At 47.3% G+C, this 15,260-nt stretch overlaps 1 protein-coding gene across 4 annotated transcripts in view; it reads left to right on the top strand.

The window, feature by feature from the left end:
• Nucleotides 1-7,600: 7,600 nt before the first annotated feature.
• LOC146187684 (uncharacterized) overlaps nucleotides 7,601-15,260 on the top strand; it is a 97,408-nt gene continuing 89,748 nt past the window's right edge. For all 4 annotated transcript variants that reach the window (XM_084603483.1, XM_084603484.1, XM_084603485.1 and 1 more), the window contains exon 1: nucleotides 7,601-7,790. In XM_084603483.1, coding sequence (XP_084459609.1) covers nucleotides 7,697-7,790 — 94 coding nt within the window. In that variant the 5' untranslated portion in view covers nucleotides 7,601-7,696. The remainder of the gene's footprint in view (nucleotides 7,791-15,260) is intronic.

Below are 15,260 nucleotides of genomic sequence, written 5' to 3' on the forward strand. Positions count from 1 at the left end.
CGGCTCATCGATGGATCTGAACAGCGGATATTTGCAAGTTGAGGTCGACGAAAGAGATCGCGAGAAGACCGCATTCATCACACCAGACGGCCTTTTTGAGTTCAAGGTGATGCCATTTGGCCTCTGCTCCGTACCAGCCACGTTTCAACGAGTAATGGACACAGTCCTGGCAGGCTTGAAGTGGCAAATTTGTTTCGTATATTTGGACGATGTTGTTGTCTTCTCGTCAAACTTTGAAGACCACCTAAAACGACTGCAGACAGTGCTGGAAGCCATCAAGTCATCGGGACTAACGCTAAAAGCAGCGAAGTGCCACTTCGCCTACGAAGAACTACGGTTCCTGGGTTACATCGTTAGTAAGGATGGTGTTCGCCCAGACCTAGAGAAAACAGCTGCAATCACACAATTCCCACCGCCTGTCGACAAGAAAGCAGGGCTCTGATTCCTTGGGTTGTGCGCTTATTGTCGACGATTTGTCACAAACATTTCGCGCATCGCCGAACCATAGACGCAGCTTACAAAGGCTGACATACCTTTTAAATGGGAAGCGCCTTTGACTAACTTAAGCGCCGCCTGCTGTGCCCTTCGATCTGTACTTGGCCACTTTGATGAAAACGCTGAGACCTAAATTCCCACCGACGCGAGCAGCTTAGGACTAGGAGCTGTTCTCGTCCAGAAGATTGCCGGACAGGAGAAAGTAATCGCCTATGCTAGCAGGTCCCTCACAAAAGCCAAAGTCAATTACTCGACGACCGAGAAGGAGCGCCTCGCGATCACCGGGGCCACTTCTAAGTTTCGTCTATACCTATACGGCCTACCGTTCAAGGTGGTAAGCGACCATCACGCGCTCTGCTGGCTGGTTAATTTGAAAGATCTCTCCGGCCGCCTTGCCAGATGGAGCCTACGACTTCAAGAATTTGACTTGACTGTAGTCTGTAAGTCGGGCCGGAAGCATTCCGACGCAGGCTACTTATCACGCGCTCCCATCGACGATCCACCGAAGGACGATGACGACGACGCCTTTTTGGGACCGGTAAGCGCCAGCAGTTTCGCAGAACAGCGATCAGACCCTGAGCTGAAAGCGCTAGCCGATTACTTGGAAGGAAAGACCGCTTCCCCTCCTGGTGTGTTCAGGCGACATTTATCTTCATTCGCGTTAAACAATGGCCTTCTCTTGAAAAACTTCGCACCCAACAGGACTGCGCAACTTTTTGTAGTGCCTAAAAACCTCCGGCAGGAAATTCTGCAGGCATTGCAAGATGAGCCCACAGCAGGTCATCCCGGATTTGCACGCACGTTGCGTCGAATTCAGGAAAAGTACTACTGGCTGCAACTGCCTGCCGAAGTTGCCCACTACGTGAAGACATGTCGTGAGTGCCAATGACGCAAGACGCCATCTATCAGACCAGCAGGACTACTAAACCCGATTCCGCCCCCAGAATTGCCCTTTCAACACATTGGGATGGATCTCCTCGGCCCCCTTCCAGCTTCGTCTATGGGTAAGAAGTGGACCATCGTGGCCACTGACTACCTTACCCGTTACACCGAAGCAAAAGCACTGCCCAATGGTACCGCGGCAGAAGTTGCCAAATTTTTTGCCGAACAAATTTTCTTGCTACACGGTGCCCCAGAAGTGCTCATCACGCACAGGGGAACGGCGTTTACGGCATAGTTGACGCAAGCCATCCTGGAATACAGTCATGCAAGTCATCGACGAACAACTGCGTACCATACCCAGACCAATGGCCTTACAGAGCGCCTGAACAAAACGATCGCGGACATGATCGCCATGTACGTCGACGCTGAACACAAGACCTGGGACGCCGTCTTGCCGTACGCGATCTTTGCGTATAACACGGCAGTCCAGGAGTCGACCAGAGCGACCCCGTTCAAGCTTGTGTACGGCAGGCAGCCCAAGACGACGCTCGACGCAATGCTGCCGCACGTAACCAACGAGGACAACCTTGACGTCGCTGCCTACCTGCAGCGTGCAGAGGAAGCCCGACGATTCGCACGGCTGCGTATTAAAAGCCAACAGCGCACCGACAGCCGACGATACAACTTACGACGACGCCACGCAGAGTACAACCCAGGAGACCAAGTGTGGATATTGGACACCAATTTGCCGTCGCGGACTAAGTGAAAAGTTGTTGCGTCGATACGTTGGGCCGTACAACATTATTCGCAGCGTCGGACCACTGGACTATGCAGTCATTCCCGACGGAACATCAGCATCTCAGCAGCGACACGCACGCCCAGAAATTGTACATGTTGTACGACTGAAGCCATAATACGCGCGTTAAGGAATCTGTGGTGTTTAAATTTTGTAGTGATTATGTTTAAGTTGCTTTGTTTTTGGAACATCGAGGTGATGTTTTTTTAAAGGGGAAGTAATGCCGCGAAACTTTCAAAGCTGTTTTTGTTGTTTTTTAACAGCCGCCGGCATGCAGCCTTATCACTCTGATTCAGGATCGCGTATCAGTTCTGTATTCTTTGTTAATGCTCGATGGTCGCGAGATGCACCTTTATCAGTTTCGTTGTAGCAGAAGAGGCACCGAGATCTGCCTCGAAGATTCCGGTCACTTGTGTGTCTATAATGTTCCAGCTTGTGCTTGTAGCATTGTTCTGAGCAGCCTTTAAATTTAGCGTTGACGAGTGTGACAGGCATTCTTTGTTCGAGGATCGACGAGCACGTTTGTTGCTATCGCCGCCGCCGAGTCGCTTAGTTCTTTTGCGGGTGCAAGTCAGCCCAATTAAGAGTTCATTTCAGTACCATCAAGCCTGTGTCTTCTTTTTGTGTCAACGGCCTTGTCAACACTACGTGAGAGTATCTACCCATCCTTCTGAGGTCTTGAGCAAAGACCGCTGTATGCATACAAAATAGGTAATAAATAAATAAAATAAATAAATATACAAGAAGTGCCGGGATCTGGTTTTGGCAAAAAGTTTCAAGAAGATGGCACCGATTTCAGTTAAAAGGTAGGTGAAATCGGTTGGCGCCTAGCGGGCCGGGCAGTAGCTTTTTAGATGGCCCGTGAGGGCCCCAGGTAGAAAAGTTGGCAGTAGGCGCGTATAGATGAATGCGACTGTAGCGCATCTTGTTTCCTAACAGAGTAGTTGAAAAATAGTACGTGCTGCACACGCGCAACCTCTTGCCGAGACAGTACACCATCTATATTTTCATCGGGCGAAATGTGCTCTCCTTTTCTGTAAACGTATAACTAAATCTGTCCCCAGCATAAGATCCACGCTGCCTTTAAATGTTCATCGCCAAACAAATTTTCTCGAAAAATAGGAGGTGCCGCAGTAGTGCCAAAATGGCGACCGTATATGGTTCCGTAGGAAATTAACCTGGCCGCAGTAACATGTTTTCTTGATTGCACAATTTATTCACGTTATTCTATTTAAAGTGAGTGCCCTCTTTTAGATAAATGTTTTGTTTTAGTTGATGCAAAACAAAGAACCAGCAAACCCCGCCGACCATTGGCTTATATCTGCAAACGTCTCCCTCGCGAATGCGACCACACACGATCACCGCCCGCGTCAAGTGCGTTTTTAGCGGTGTCGAGATCACTAACGCTGGTGGTATTTGCACGTCGGTACAGCTAGAGAAATGAGAGCATGTCTCGAATTTACTATTACATTGTAACAGGTAATAAAAAACCACTGCACGAAGTTGAAAGCTGAAACGGTTCACAATCGTTTCGTTTTCGACGGTAGTCTTTTTGAGTTTGAATTAAGGAAAACGACACCAAGTGCCCTTTACGTGCCGGCATCATTGCAGTTGAGCAACTATCGTCCCTGTATGCACTGTCTCACTTGTTTTCTGTGGACACCGCAACCGCGCCGCAAGGGAAGGGAGGAAGGTGGGAGTGAAAGTGGAAAGAGAGAAAGAGGAGCCGTAGTGGAGGGCTACGGAGTAATTTCGACCACCTGGGGATCTTTAACGTGCGCTGACATCGCACAGCACATAGTTGAGGAATAGAAATAGCTGTTCTGCGGAACAAATCGTGGCGCCCAACTATGATGTTTAGAGTAATGTGCTCGTTTCTTGCTTTCATTCCTGACCTGCATTGCTTCGGCGTATGCACAGAGCACGGACCGCTTTAAACAATAATCGGCGCAAAATTTTGCTTCTCCTGCTCTACAAAGGACCGCTGTAGCGTTTCTGATTATTATTACTCAAATCTGTACATTGCGACCTGAAATCGGGGCCCTTTTTTGGGCGTTTGACAGCGTGAGTCACAGACGTGAGGCTATATCCCTTCTTTCGCTTGCCCATAATACAATTTTGAGACGGGAAACGAGTGATGAGATATTGCCGCGAAACCTTCAAAACTGTAATTGTTTTTTAACAGCCGCCAGCATAAAGGCTTATCACTCTGATTCCGGATCGCGTATCAGTTCCGTAATCTTTGTTAATGCTCGATGTCGCTAGCCACATCTTTTTCAGTTTCGTTGTAGCGCAAGATGCACCGAGATCTATCCCGAAGATTCCGGCCACTCGTGTGTCTTTCCACAATGTTCCAGCCCATCCTGGTAGCTGTTCGCGAGGTCACCCAGATTGTTCTGAGCAGCCTTTAAATTGAGCGTTGACGAGTGTGACAGGCATTCTTTGTTCGAGGATCGACGAGCACGTTTGTTGCTATCGCCGCCGCCCAGTCGCTTAGTTCTTTTGCGGGCGCAAGTCAGCCCAATAAAGAATTTATTCAGTGCAATCACCGACTCTTCATTTGTGCCATCGACCCTGGTCACTACCACGTGACAATATTTTCCAATGGGGTTCAGTGTTCAAACTTTCTCTTTGCCGCGAAATAACTTGACCTACCTCAAAGATTTATTTGTTTCTTGCCCGCGGGCTCCTACTACCTCAATGGCTCTCGTCTAACGCCGTTTCGATGGCTAGTGTATGAAGCACAAGATTTATAAAAAACAGGCTTCACTGCGAAAGCGCAAAACGCCTAGAAAAAAAAGGGGCTTACATTTTAATTGATCTTTGGTTACAACTAGGTACAGGTGTGCGAGCTTAATGGCGCGAGAACGGCCACGCTTCCCACAGGAAAGTTATGACCCAGGCATTTGGACGCGCCGATAAAACCCAGTAAAGGAGCCACGAAATGTCTCCATGCGTAGCCGATCCTTCTTGACTATTTCACAGTGACACCGCAGCGTGACATCCGTTTCATGAAAATATCTAGCTGGTAAAGACGTGTGAAATGTTTTCTGTTTGATTTGCGCCCACGAATAAACTGCAAATTTTATGCTATTAATTTTTTAGAAAGCATGTGAATACTAGTGCTTTCCGCTTTTTTCAACTGTAAAAACATTAACCGCACCTCAGTTTGCTTCTATACACCATTTTAGTTTCGATGCCAGAGCGCAGCCATCTTAGATTGATGGTGGCTCCACGTATGAGCCAAACTGGGAAAGTCCCCTTGACGCCTTCTTGGGCTGTGCTGTGCGTGTTGATGCTGCGATGGGGCAGTGTAAAAGTGCTGTTTCGCGTTGCTCGTGAAAGCTATTCCGACAGCTTGGTGCTATTTTGTGTTTTGTTTGAGCGCGCCAGCAAACCGTATACCTTCCTTTTTAATCATGACGGCAGCTGTCGGAAACAGCAGCGGCCAGGGCGACTGCGAAGGACTGCGCTCCGCTTCCACAGGCCGAACTCGTCAGAGATAACTGTGAGGATGTATCTGCTGTATCTTTCATGGTAAGTACATGTATTTTCAATTATGTTTTATAATCGCAATAGTAACTGTACACACAAACACACAGCGAATCGTACGGGCAGCTACCGAAAGTGGAATATACAGATACAACGAAAGATGCTTTCCAGTCGTCGCCGCATTGATTTAACGTAAAGCGCGACCCATTTCATGTCGCGTATTTCCTCTCGACAGTGCATATTTATATTCGATGTTGCGCTGCTTTCATTTCGCTATAAAGGCAGGGGAGCGTTCACCGCGGTTACGCCGCTAACCGCTGCTATCGCGTACGAGCTTGGCAAATGCATGCGTGTCTGCGGTGGGCCGGCGACCGAGTGCGAAAAGCATACGATCGAGATGTTCTGCTTCAGCAATGTATACTTTCAAGTTAAACCGTAGTTTAAGAACATCACATAAAAGAAGTAGTGTCTCAAGTACCATCCGTCGGCGTTTTTATGCCCTTGGTTTACGTCCGGCGGCGCAGCAACATCGTATCCCCGTCGTAGCAGCATCGTTTGCACGACGTATTGTTGAGCAAAACTTCGAAAAACGTGCACTCTCAGCTGCACCATAAACGAAGACGACAAATTCACAGCACATACAGCAAGGCTTACGAAAGCGGCGCCGCCCGCAGGCTGGCGGACGACAGCACTTTCGCCGAGTGCTACTCCCTACTCGTCGCTAAGCCTAAATTGTTTCGCATCGGAGGCATGCATATCCGACTGGAGTGTACAGACCAACGGCACTTTGTAATTGCTCAGCGCTAGAGTAAATGGTCTTTCGGGGAACTCCTACCGATCACATCGTATCAATAAAAGAAAGATGTAAATTTCGGTGACGCCTTAGCAGGGGAGACAGCGTGCAGATGATGAGCCGCACGCCGCACCAGCGGCAGCCGACTATGTTGAGAAACTTGTTTGTATTGCAGTTATCCACAGCACGGTATAGGTAGAGATCCACAAGAAAGTTTTTTTTAATTTACTCTCGGCTTATTGTTTAAGTGAAGAACAAGTGAAGAGATCCACCGTATCGTTGGCGTGGCCATCTTGCGGGAGGCCGCGCACGCACGCACGCGCACACGACCTTCCCGGCGTGCATGTTTACTACAGCGGATGAAGTAAAATGGGAATCATATCCGTGAGTCCGTCATTGGTACTAAGTCTGTCTGGCTTACGAAAACGTTCATTGGCGAATTAAATCAGGGTGGATTGGAAAGCGGTGGAGCGGAAACATATCACAGCCGCACTCGGACTGTCGTTGCATGCTTTCCGCATGCGCTCTCGGCAATCATCTTGCAATTTCTTTGATTGTGCAGTCCACGATCACGCATTGCTGTCCCGATGACATTATCACTAAAAGGGGCGCTAATAAAAGTAGTCTCTCAAACGAGAATATACCGAGGTGCAAGACCGTTCTGCTATGCATGAAGCGTGCGAATGCACAGCCCACTCGGTACTGGCGACAATGGGCCGGCGCAAGGACTCTCGTTAGAGAGTATTTTCCTCCTTTTCTGCTTGCTCTCGGTAAAACGGTCTATAATAGAATCTGGAACAACTGGAATTATCACATCGGCAATCATGGATGCACTGAAAGCGTGACCTAACTGCCGGCGGGACACAAGGGAGCTGCCGCTGTAAACAGTGCTCTCGAGGTCAAGGTATTCCATCGAATTAAATTATGCGTGAATTTTGGCGCCATTAGGTCGGCGCACTGACTACGTGGTCTTTCTTCTGCAGACGCGGTAGCAACTAGCTGCTTTATCAGTGTTGGATAACATCCCCAAGGTTTCCGAAAAGAGCAACCGAGGAAACCCTCGTCTTATCTGGCTTTCGTTTTCTTTTTTTTTTATCCACACTTTTCTTTTTCTTCGTGCAGACGACGTTATCGCTTCCCTCCTCCTCGCCAAATACGCGAAACTGTGCCGCAGACCAAACAGTTGGACGCCGTGGCCGCGTCTCACCGCGCACTCAAGTACTGATCAGTGCTTTAGAATGGATGGGTTATTCAACTCTCGTCGATCGCCTGTGATGTCTCTGGGTGGCGGGGCCAGCTGCGACGACCCCTTGGCCACTGCTGCGGCTGTCGGTGAGTGTCTTGCTTACACCCCTGTTACACGGGCGTTTTCAACGGCAGTTCAGTTGAACGTGAGTTGAACGCCGTAACGGCCGTGGGAATGGAACGGTTTTGGCTGCGCTCACACGGCACTTTCCATGTTCGGTCTGTTCATTTCGAGCTGGTTCGAGCAGGTTGAACAGCGTCGTCATTATTGCGTACACGGGCGCAGTGTGTTTCTGCGCTCGCAGTTCGGCAAGGGGATCCTGCCACAAGCTGATCAGTAAATGCGTGACGCTGTCCAGCAAAGCGTTTTTGCGCCGGAGCGCTCATCTGAAGCGGAGACACGTTGCTGCTGGGGGCTGCCATCTTGTCTATTTCACGATGAAATGGACGAAAACGTCGACGGAACGGAGATCGGCAAGCTCCGTTGGTGTCAATCGCCGTTGTACTTCTAACGGCACTCGCGCTGCCGTGTAACTCTGCCTAACGGCCGTTAAGACCACCTGACGTTTTCCTTAACGACCATTAAAGTGCCCGTGTAACATGGGTGTTACAAGGACAGGTGCGTATAGGTACAGAGAGAATTACGGGAAATCCCAAAGAGCCGATCGTAATGTAAGCTTTAGCGTCGAGAATCTACAGCCGGCCTCTATCCCGTAATGAAGCAAGCGTCGTGCAGCGTTGCTCTCCTAGTACTTATTCGCGCGAAAACGCCTTTTTACCCCAGTCTTGTTATTTAACTGCTGCATGGAAGATTTGATTTGAGTCTTCGCTGCATACCTCAGGAAGCGTTGTTCGGTGCGACTGCGGCTGCTGATCAACGCTACAAATACGCTTGCGTAAACCTTACCTTTGGATCGGACCGGAACAATATAGCTATCGGTACCTCTTAATGCACCTCCGGTATCCACGCGACCTGGTGTCTTTTAGGCGACGAAGCACTCGTCGATTTCTCTTTTCTTTTCACGTTCCTCAAAAAAGCGAATGTTTGAAATGAGATGTAGGTATCGTCTAACATAAGACCGGCCATCTAACCTTGTGTTTGGCGCTTGATAGCCGCAGCGGCTTATGCGGAAAAAAAGCTCTGTATAACTAACTATTGTCTGGTGCATCATAGCCAAAGTTGCTTTGAACCATATAACTAACCAACCACGTGACCTGGAGTATGCAGCTCCGCAAATTCATCAGTAAAAATTTGAACACTAAACCCTGCTAAGCTCAGGTTAATTATACCCGCTGCTGGAATACGTGCATGTGGTTCAACGTTTTGCTATCATCGAGTTGCAAGGGGCCACGTGATGAAGACTGTGACTAAAGAGACATTTACACGCAATTTGTGTTACATAACTTGTTAGCAACGACTAGACCGCAGAAATGACGCAGCGTTATTGCATGTCTATTTAAAATCCTCGCCTTTTCTCGTTGTATCGGCGCAAGCGTTTTTATTTCCTTTCCAAATAGTGCGATTTTTGTGCGACAAATACGAGGGGACAGGACGTCAGCGTTGGTGTAGTCATTGCAACGTGCAGTTGAGACATATGTGCAAAACTAAAGATTGAATAAAAACATGGGGACGTTTAATGTTTGCATTTGAAGGGACGCGTAATCTCTGCCTTTTAGCGTTGAGCTTTACTGCGTTACTCGGCTCCCTCCCGTTCACCATAGCGCGTTCCCTCGGCGGACCTTTATTCAGCTTGAATCAACCAGTCTTCGTGACCAATAAGTAGAAAGTCCACTCCTCATTCCGAAGACGCTGGTACGATTACCACGCCACATATATCAACCCAATTTACATTTCGAATGAATTCATTTCTTTTGGCTGAATTAACCTTCCCGCAAAATTTTGCGCCAATAGACGTAATTGTGACAGTTTTATGAACGCATTTGATCCAGTAGCGAGATAATTTGCGCGCGGCATGAGCGCACGGAAGAAAAGACGGTCCAGATGCTGCCGGACAGTGCATTCCTATGTTAATGGCTCGCGTGCGCCGACTAGTTGATATTTCTGTGCCATGATAAAGGGTGAATGCGCAAAATCACGATTTATTCTGAAAGTTGAAGTCCGGTATATGCATCTCGAAAAAATTCTAGGGGCCACTTAAGACAGCTTAAGCAATGAAACGAAAGCCTTCTTATTTGTCTATTCTCTATTTTTCGTTTTATTTTTTGTAGTGCCATGTTTGTGTTTACTTTTTATTTTATTTCATTTTTCTTTGTACGGCTTTTGGATGTTGATTACCCAATGTTTACACACTTCAGCCAAAGTTGGCTTGCTATGCGGTTAAAGTTTAATTGGCGATTGGTCAGTCTCACTTGAAACATTCCTCATTAAGACATTATGGCTAAGTAATCATGGCTATATTCGTTATTTTGTCTTTTGTTATGTTGATTGTGATCGATTGGCTTTCGATCTGTCTTCTTGTTCCGCGTTTGGCGGGCAATCACTTTAGTGATGAGCCAAGAAAGGATATCCCCTTAAAACTAGTTGGTGGGTCGAGGGAAGGCGGCGCGTTGAGATTTTTTTCGCCGATACCAGCAGATGGCACTCCCGCTTCCTTCCAAGGTGAAATTAACGGTGCAATCAAGGGTAGAAAGTAACAAGATACTCGCAGAACTTCAGAACAGCTTTAGAAATGGTAGGCGCTTAGATGATTGCCTGTTCGTGCTTACCCAATGCATCGAAATATCTAGAGTGGAAAATAGACCTTTGTATTTGGCCTTCCTGGACATAAACGGGGTGTGCGACAACGTAAACAGGGAGCTCCTGTGGAACATATTAAAAGACGGAGGTATCGGTTATGAGATAATATAGTTCCTACAGGAAATATACCGGGATAACACAGTAGAAATTACATGGGAAGGGATAAGAGGTACGGAAGATGTCAAAGTATGCAAAGTAATTAAGACAAGGCTGTCCTCTATCACCGCTGCTGTTCATGCTTTATATGATAAACCTGCAACTGAGGATACAAGACAGTAACCTAGGTTTTAACCTGTCATATAGAATAGGTGGAAAGGAGGTAGAGCAGCGCCTCCCCGGTTTGATGTATGCAGACGATATTGCGCTGCTAGATGAGTCTGGAAGAATTGCAAACTCTAGTTAAGTACTGCGGAGACAAAGGTGACGCTCTAGGCTTCAGTTTTACCGCAGTTAAGTCGGGTCTGGTGATTTTCAACGGCTCAAGTGTTAAGGGTCTTAAAGTACAAGGCCATGAAATACCCAGAGTAGCAGAATACAAATATCTGGGGGTATGGGTAAACGAAGGATTGGCATACATTGGAAAGCACGAGCAATCACTTAAGGCCAAAGGACGAAGGAATGCCGGGATAATGAAGCATGGGGCATTGTGGGGATACAATGGGTATGAGGTTTTGAGGGGTATTTGGAATTATGGTGCCCAGACTTTCGGTAATGCGGTTTTGTGCCTAAAATCACAGGTACAATCGACATTAGAAATAAATCAGAGAGCAGTTGGACGATTAGCACTAGGTGCCCACGGCAAAACCACAAACGAGGCGGTACAGAGAGATATGGGCTGTGCATCTTTCGAAGTACGGAAAGCTCAGAGTAAAATATTATATGAGGAATGCCTGATGAAATTGGACGGTAACAGATGGGTAGCTAAAGTATTTAAATACCTGTACTTAAAGATCGTTGACTCACAATGGAGGAAAAGAACTAGGAAACTAACTAGTAAGTATGCTAGTCACAAGGACGGAGAAATGAAGAGCATTAAGCAACAGGTGAAAAACAAAGAAGGTAAAAATTGGAGAAATTCGGTGGAAAAGAAACTGAGTGTAGAATTATACCAAAAGTGGAAAAGGCAGATCAGGAAGGAAGTTTGTTTTGATAACTCAAGAGGAAGTGCTCTGCTTTTTGAAGCTAGATCAGGGTGCCTTAAACACGCAGATACAAAAAGAAATTTAACAATGGAGATGACGCATGTGGTGTGTGTGATAACTCCAGTGAAACAATTGACCATATTATACTCGAATGTAATGGTATACACCCGGAAGTTCATGCAGGCGCAGTAACTGTTCCTGAAGCTCTGGAGTTTAGAGATGCCAGTGGCCGGGTGAATAAATCGGCGGTGGAAGCTAGCAAAAAACGACTGGAAGATTGGTGGCTTAAAAGCAGAGAAATTACATAATGTTAGTAATGTAGAAACAAAAATTTAATAACTAGAATGATGGTATAGTTAACCAATCTAAAACAATAATTAAGATATAGGGAGAAAAATGAGCATGATAGCTACTGCTACCACCCCGTTTCAAAGGGGACGCTCCATCCGTCCGTCCGTCCGTCCGTCCGTCCGTCCGTCCGTCCGTCCGTCCGTCCGTCCGTCCGTCCGTCCGTCCATCCATCCATCCATCCATCCATCCATCCATCCATCCATCCATCCAAGGGAAGCATGCAAGCTAAAGCGAAATTAAACGCGGGCATTTAAAGATAACCCGGGACTAAAAGGAAATCTAGTTGACGAATCATCTAGGTTAAAAAACAAAAAAAAAAAAGAAAGGTTAAGTATGGTGACGACTATCGCAACACAGTTACAAAGGGGACGCTCCCTACAAACATACATATATACAATCCCTACTTCACCTGGGACATGCGTGCTCGCTCGTTTCAGCTGAACCAGCAGTTTATCAGTTTATCACCATACAGGAATGTCCTTCAAGTTATTTGTCTCTGTGTTGTATAGCCTTACGCTGGACATTTGTGGAACAAAGGCGAACATTTTTTATCCTCTTGTGATGCCCAGAACGTTTGATGTGGAGTGTAGCTGACATTTGAATAAGACCCGCTGCACTTCATGTAAGGACGTGTGATGTCTCATTGCATTCAAAATGCAAAATGGTTTAATTTACCATGACTCAGAAATATTTATATGAAAACAAAAAGCATCGCATAGACAGACCTTTGCACAGTACTACTCAACAAACTTTCGCTTTTTTTTCGCTTTGAGCCATTTTCGCTGTTCAGCGCGTCCTTGAGGGTGAAGGTAGGCTTGTAAGCACGTAGAAGCTGGATTACCATGCTGATCTCTTCCTGTGAACCCAACAGAATAGAGAATGTTTCGCCTCAGAAGGGTTACCACGTCGCTGCTATGCTGTTGGCATGCGGTTCTTCAACGCCGCAACATTCTGTAACTAAATTTTACAGACCAGTGGTAGAGCATCTATAGGGGGTAAAAAACACCCGCCTCAATCGCAGTTTCTGTATACTATGATGGGAGATGGTGCGCTTCTTTTTCACATGAATCGACAAGGAGGATATCATTGCAAGAGGCACATTAAAGTTTGAAGGCGCACTTTCTGACCACGTACCTACCATGTATAACAAGTCCTGAATCACTCTTTTAGACCAGTATGCTGGGCGCTTGACAATCCTACTTTAAAGAAAGAACTTTATGCTTCACCTATTTAACCTTGAGCAAGAAGCTCATCAATAGGTTTCAGGCTTTGGCCAATTGTCGCGCACATTGAGGGGTTAGTGCAAAATTTTGCATGGTGCAAGTTAGCTCCCGTATGCGGCGTCTTGCTCCATCTTATAGAACACCAAATAACGATATATTCTGAGCATCAGCCTTCACTCTACTTTACCCGGTCCTACAGCCAGCAGCAAAACAATAGTTGCTCCATTGAGGTTTGCTTGTCTTGTTATTCACTGTTTGCAGAGCGCCACACAGGTAAACGCAAAAAAGAAACGTCCAAATCGAGAAGTAAACGAGGAAACAGGCATTGCACTTGCCCATTGCGGTCTTGTTGAAAGCAGTGCCAGAGAATATGGATCCGTGCACGTGCTGCATGCAAAGCTGTGTATGCATTATGACCCTGTTAGCGATTGCGTTCTTTATTCCCGTGACCGGATCTCTTCGATGCCCTGTATATCTCGATCCAACAGGCTGCTCTTCGTCGCTGGCATATCGAATGACTGGCTCGCTGTGTTATGCGAGACCCTTATAGAGCCTATGCGTCTGGCCATATCTTGCCTACCCTTTTTTTCCCGGCGCTGTCGGCGTTTTTTTTTTTTTTTATTGGCGCTAACGAAACATCGAGTGCGGCTGCGGGGTGAGAATTGTGTGTGCATGGCGTGCCCTGTGCCGCTGCCGATCGTAACCACGCGGCTACAACAGGAGAGCAAAGGGCCCCGATGGGTCATCATTCATTCCTCCATATAATCCGCCCTTTACTGGGCTACATGTCTTATCTTTTCAATTGGAGCACCTTATAGATCATCGACAGCGCATTTACTCCAAGGCGGAGCGCGCTCCACAAGAAAGCAGGCCGTGATCGAGCCGTCGTGACGCCGTCGAGGGGCTGTCGCCGTCAAGTGAAAGGCGCAACAGCGTCGCCACGTGGCTTCCCGAGATTTCGGCGCTGTGTGCTTCATGCGCTGGCGGTGGCCTTCTCTTGAGCCAGTACCCATAATCTAGTTCACTATAAACAATGTGGTGTACATACGTGCTCTGGCGCACTAAGGACGAGAAATGGGAGCGATAGCAGTGAAGGCTGTTGCGCGATGTGATACGGTGCCTACTGCATGTTGGCACAGGCCGCCGCTCACGCGCACTGCGACCCGGAAGCGTCGTACAGCTTGTTATGGCTCCTTTTTTTGCTCTTGCTGATTGTGCCAGGAGTGAGTGCGAAAAGAAAAGGTTTGCACAACAATAACTGCTCTGGAAGACGTTGCTTGTGTCCTTGTTTATGCCCTCGAAGAAAACTAAAATAACAAAGCTGTGCTTAGAGTTTGTAGGTGCATACTCGGAGACTACGTTTAGTAATACCGTAGGAAAATTGGCCTAAGATAGCCTCTAGTGTCGCACCATAGTGTCGCACCAGAGTATGTGAATGTCATTTTGCGGAGACTGATTGGAATATAAGCAGATAGGTAGGTGTTTTTAGCACTGTAAAGTGTATTGTGAAAGGTATCTCAGATGAAGGGGTTTATCGGCGACGCACTTCTCAACAGCCCTCAGAAGAAACTGAGGGCGGTGAAGCATTAGTTTTCTTGCCTCTGTGGGTCGTACAACTGTCAAGTTGGCGACGTTCCGTCTGACGAAATGAAGTTGAGAAAATAAGAGTAAATGCTCTCCCCTGAGAAACTGCCCGAGGTGGTTTTCCACGCTTTGTTCGACTGTGAACCCTTCCCGTCGAGGGTCGCCCATTGTCAGCTAGGGATGATCGGAGTGACCGGTCCGCAGACGTTCGGGGGAAGAAAGGAGCCTGGGGATTACGGCAATTAAAGGCAACCACTAGTGACCGCAGGAAAGAGATGAATGCACGACGATGCAGGAAGCCATCTTCGTGGCGCTGCTCGTATACGTCTGCTTCTGAGAGGGAAACACATCTGCACCGTCATGGCGGACCTTTACAGAAGCAAAGGTTTATTACCTCCTCGCCGCTCCCAAGGTCTACCAGACAATAAGTGACTACGGCCATTGAAGCAATACCGACCAATCGGTGCATCAGATCATCACTTCGGTGACGTGTTCAATT

This window comes from Amblyomma maculatum, chromosome 5, assembly GCF_055883805.1.
Source record: "Amblyomma maculatum isolate TAMU_Amacu chromosome 5, ASM5588380v1, whole genome shotgun sequence".
Lineage (NCBI taxonomy): Eukaryota > Metazoa > Arthropoda > Arachnida > Ixodida > Ixodidae > Amblyomma > Amblyomma maculatum.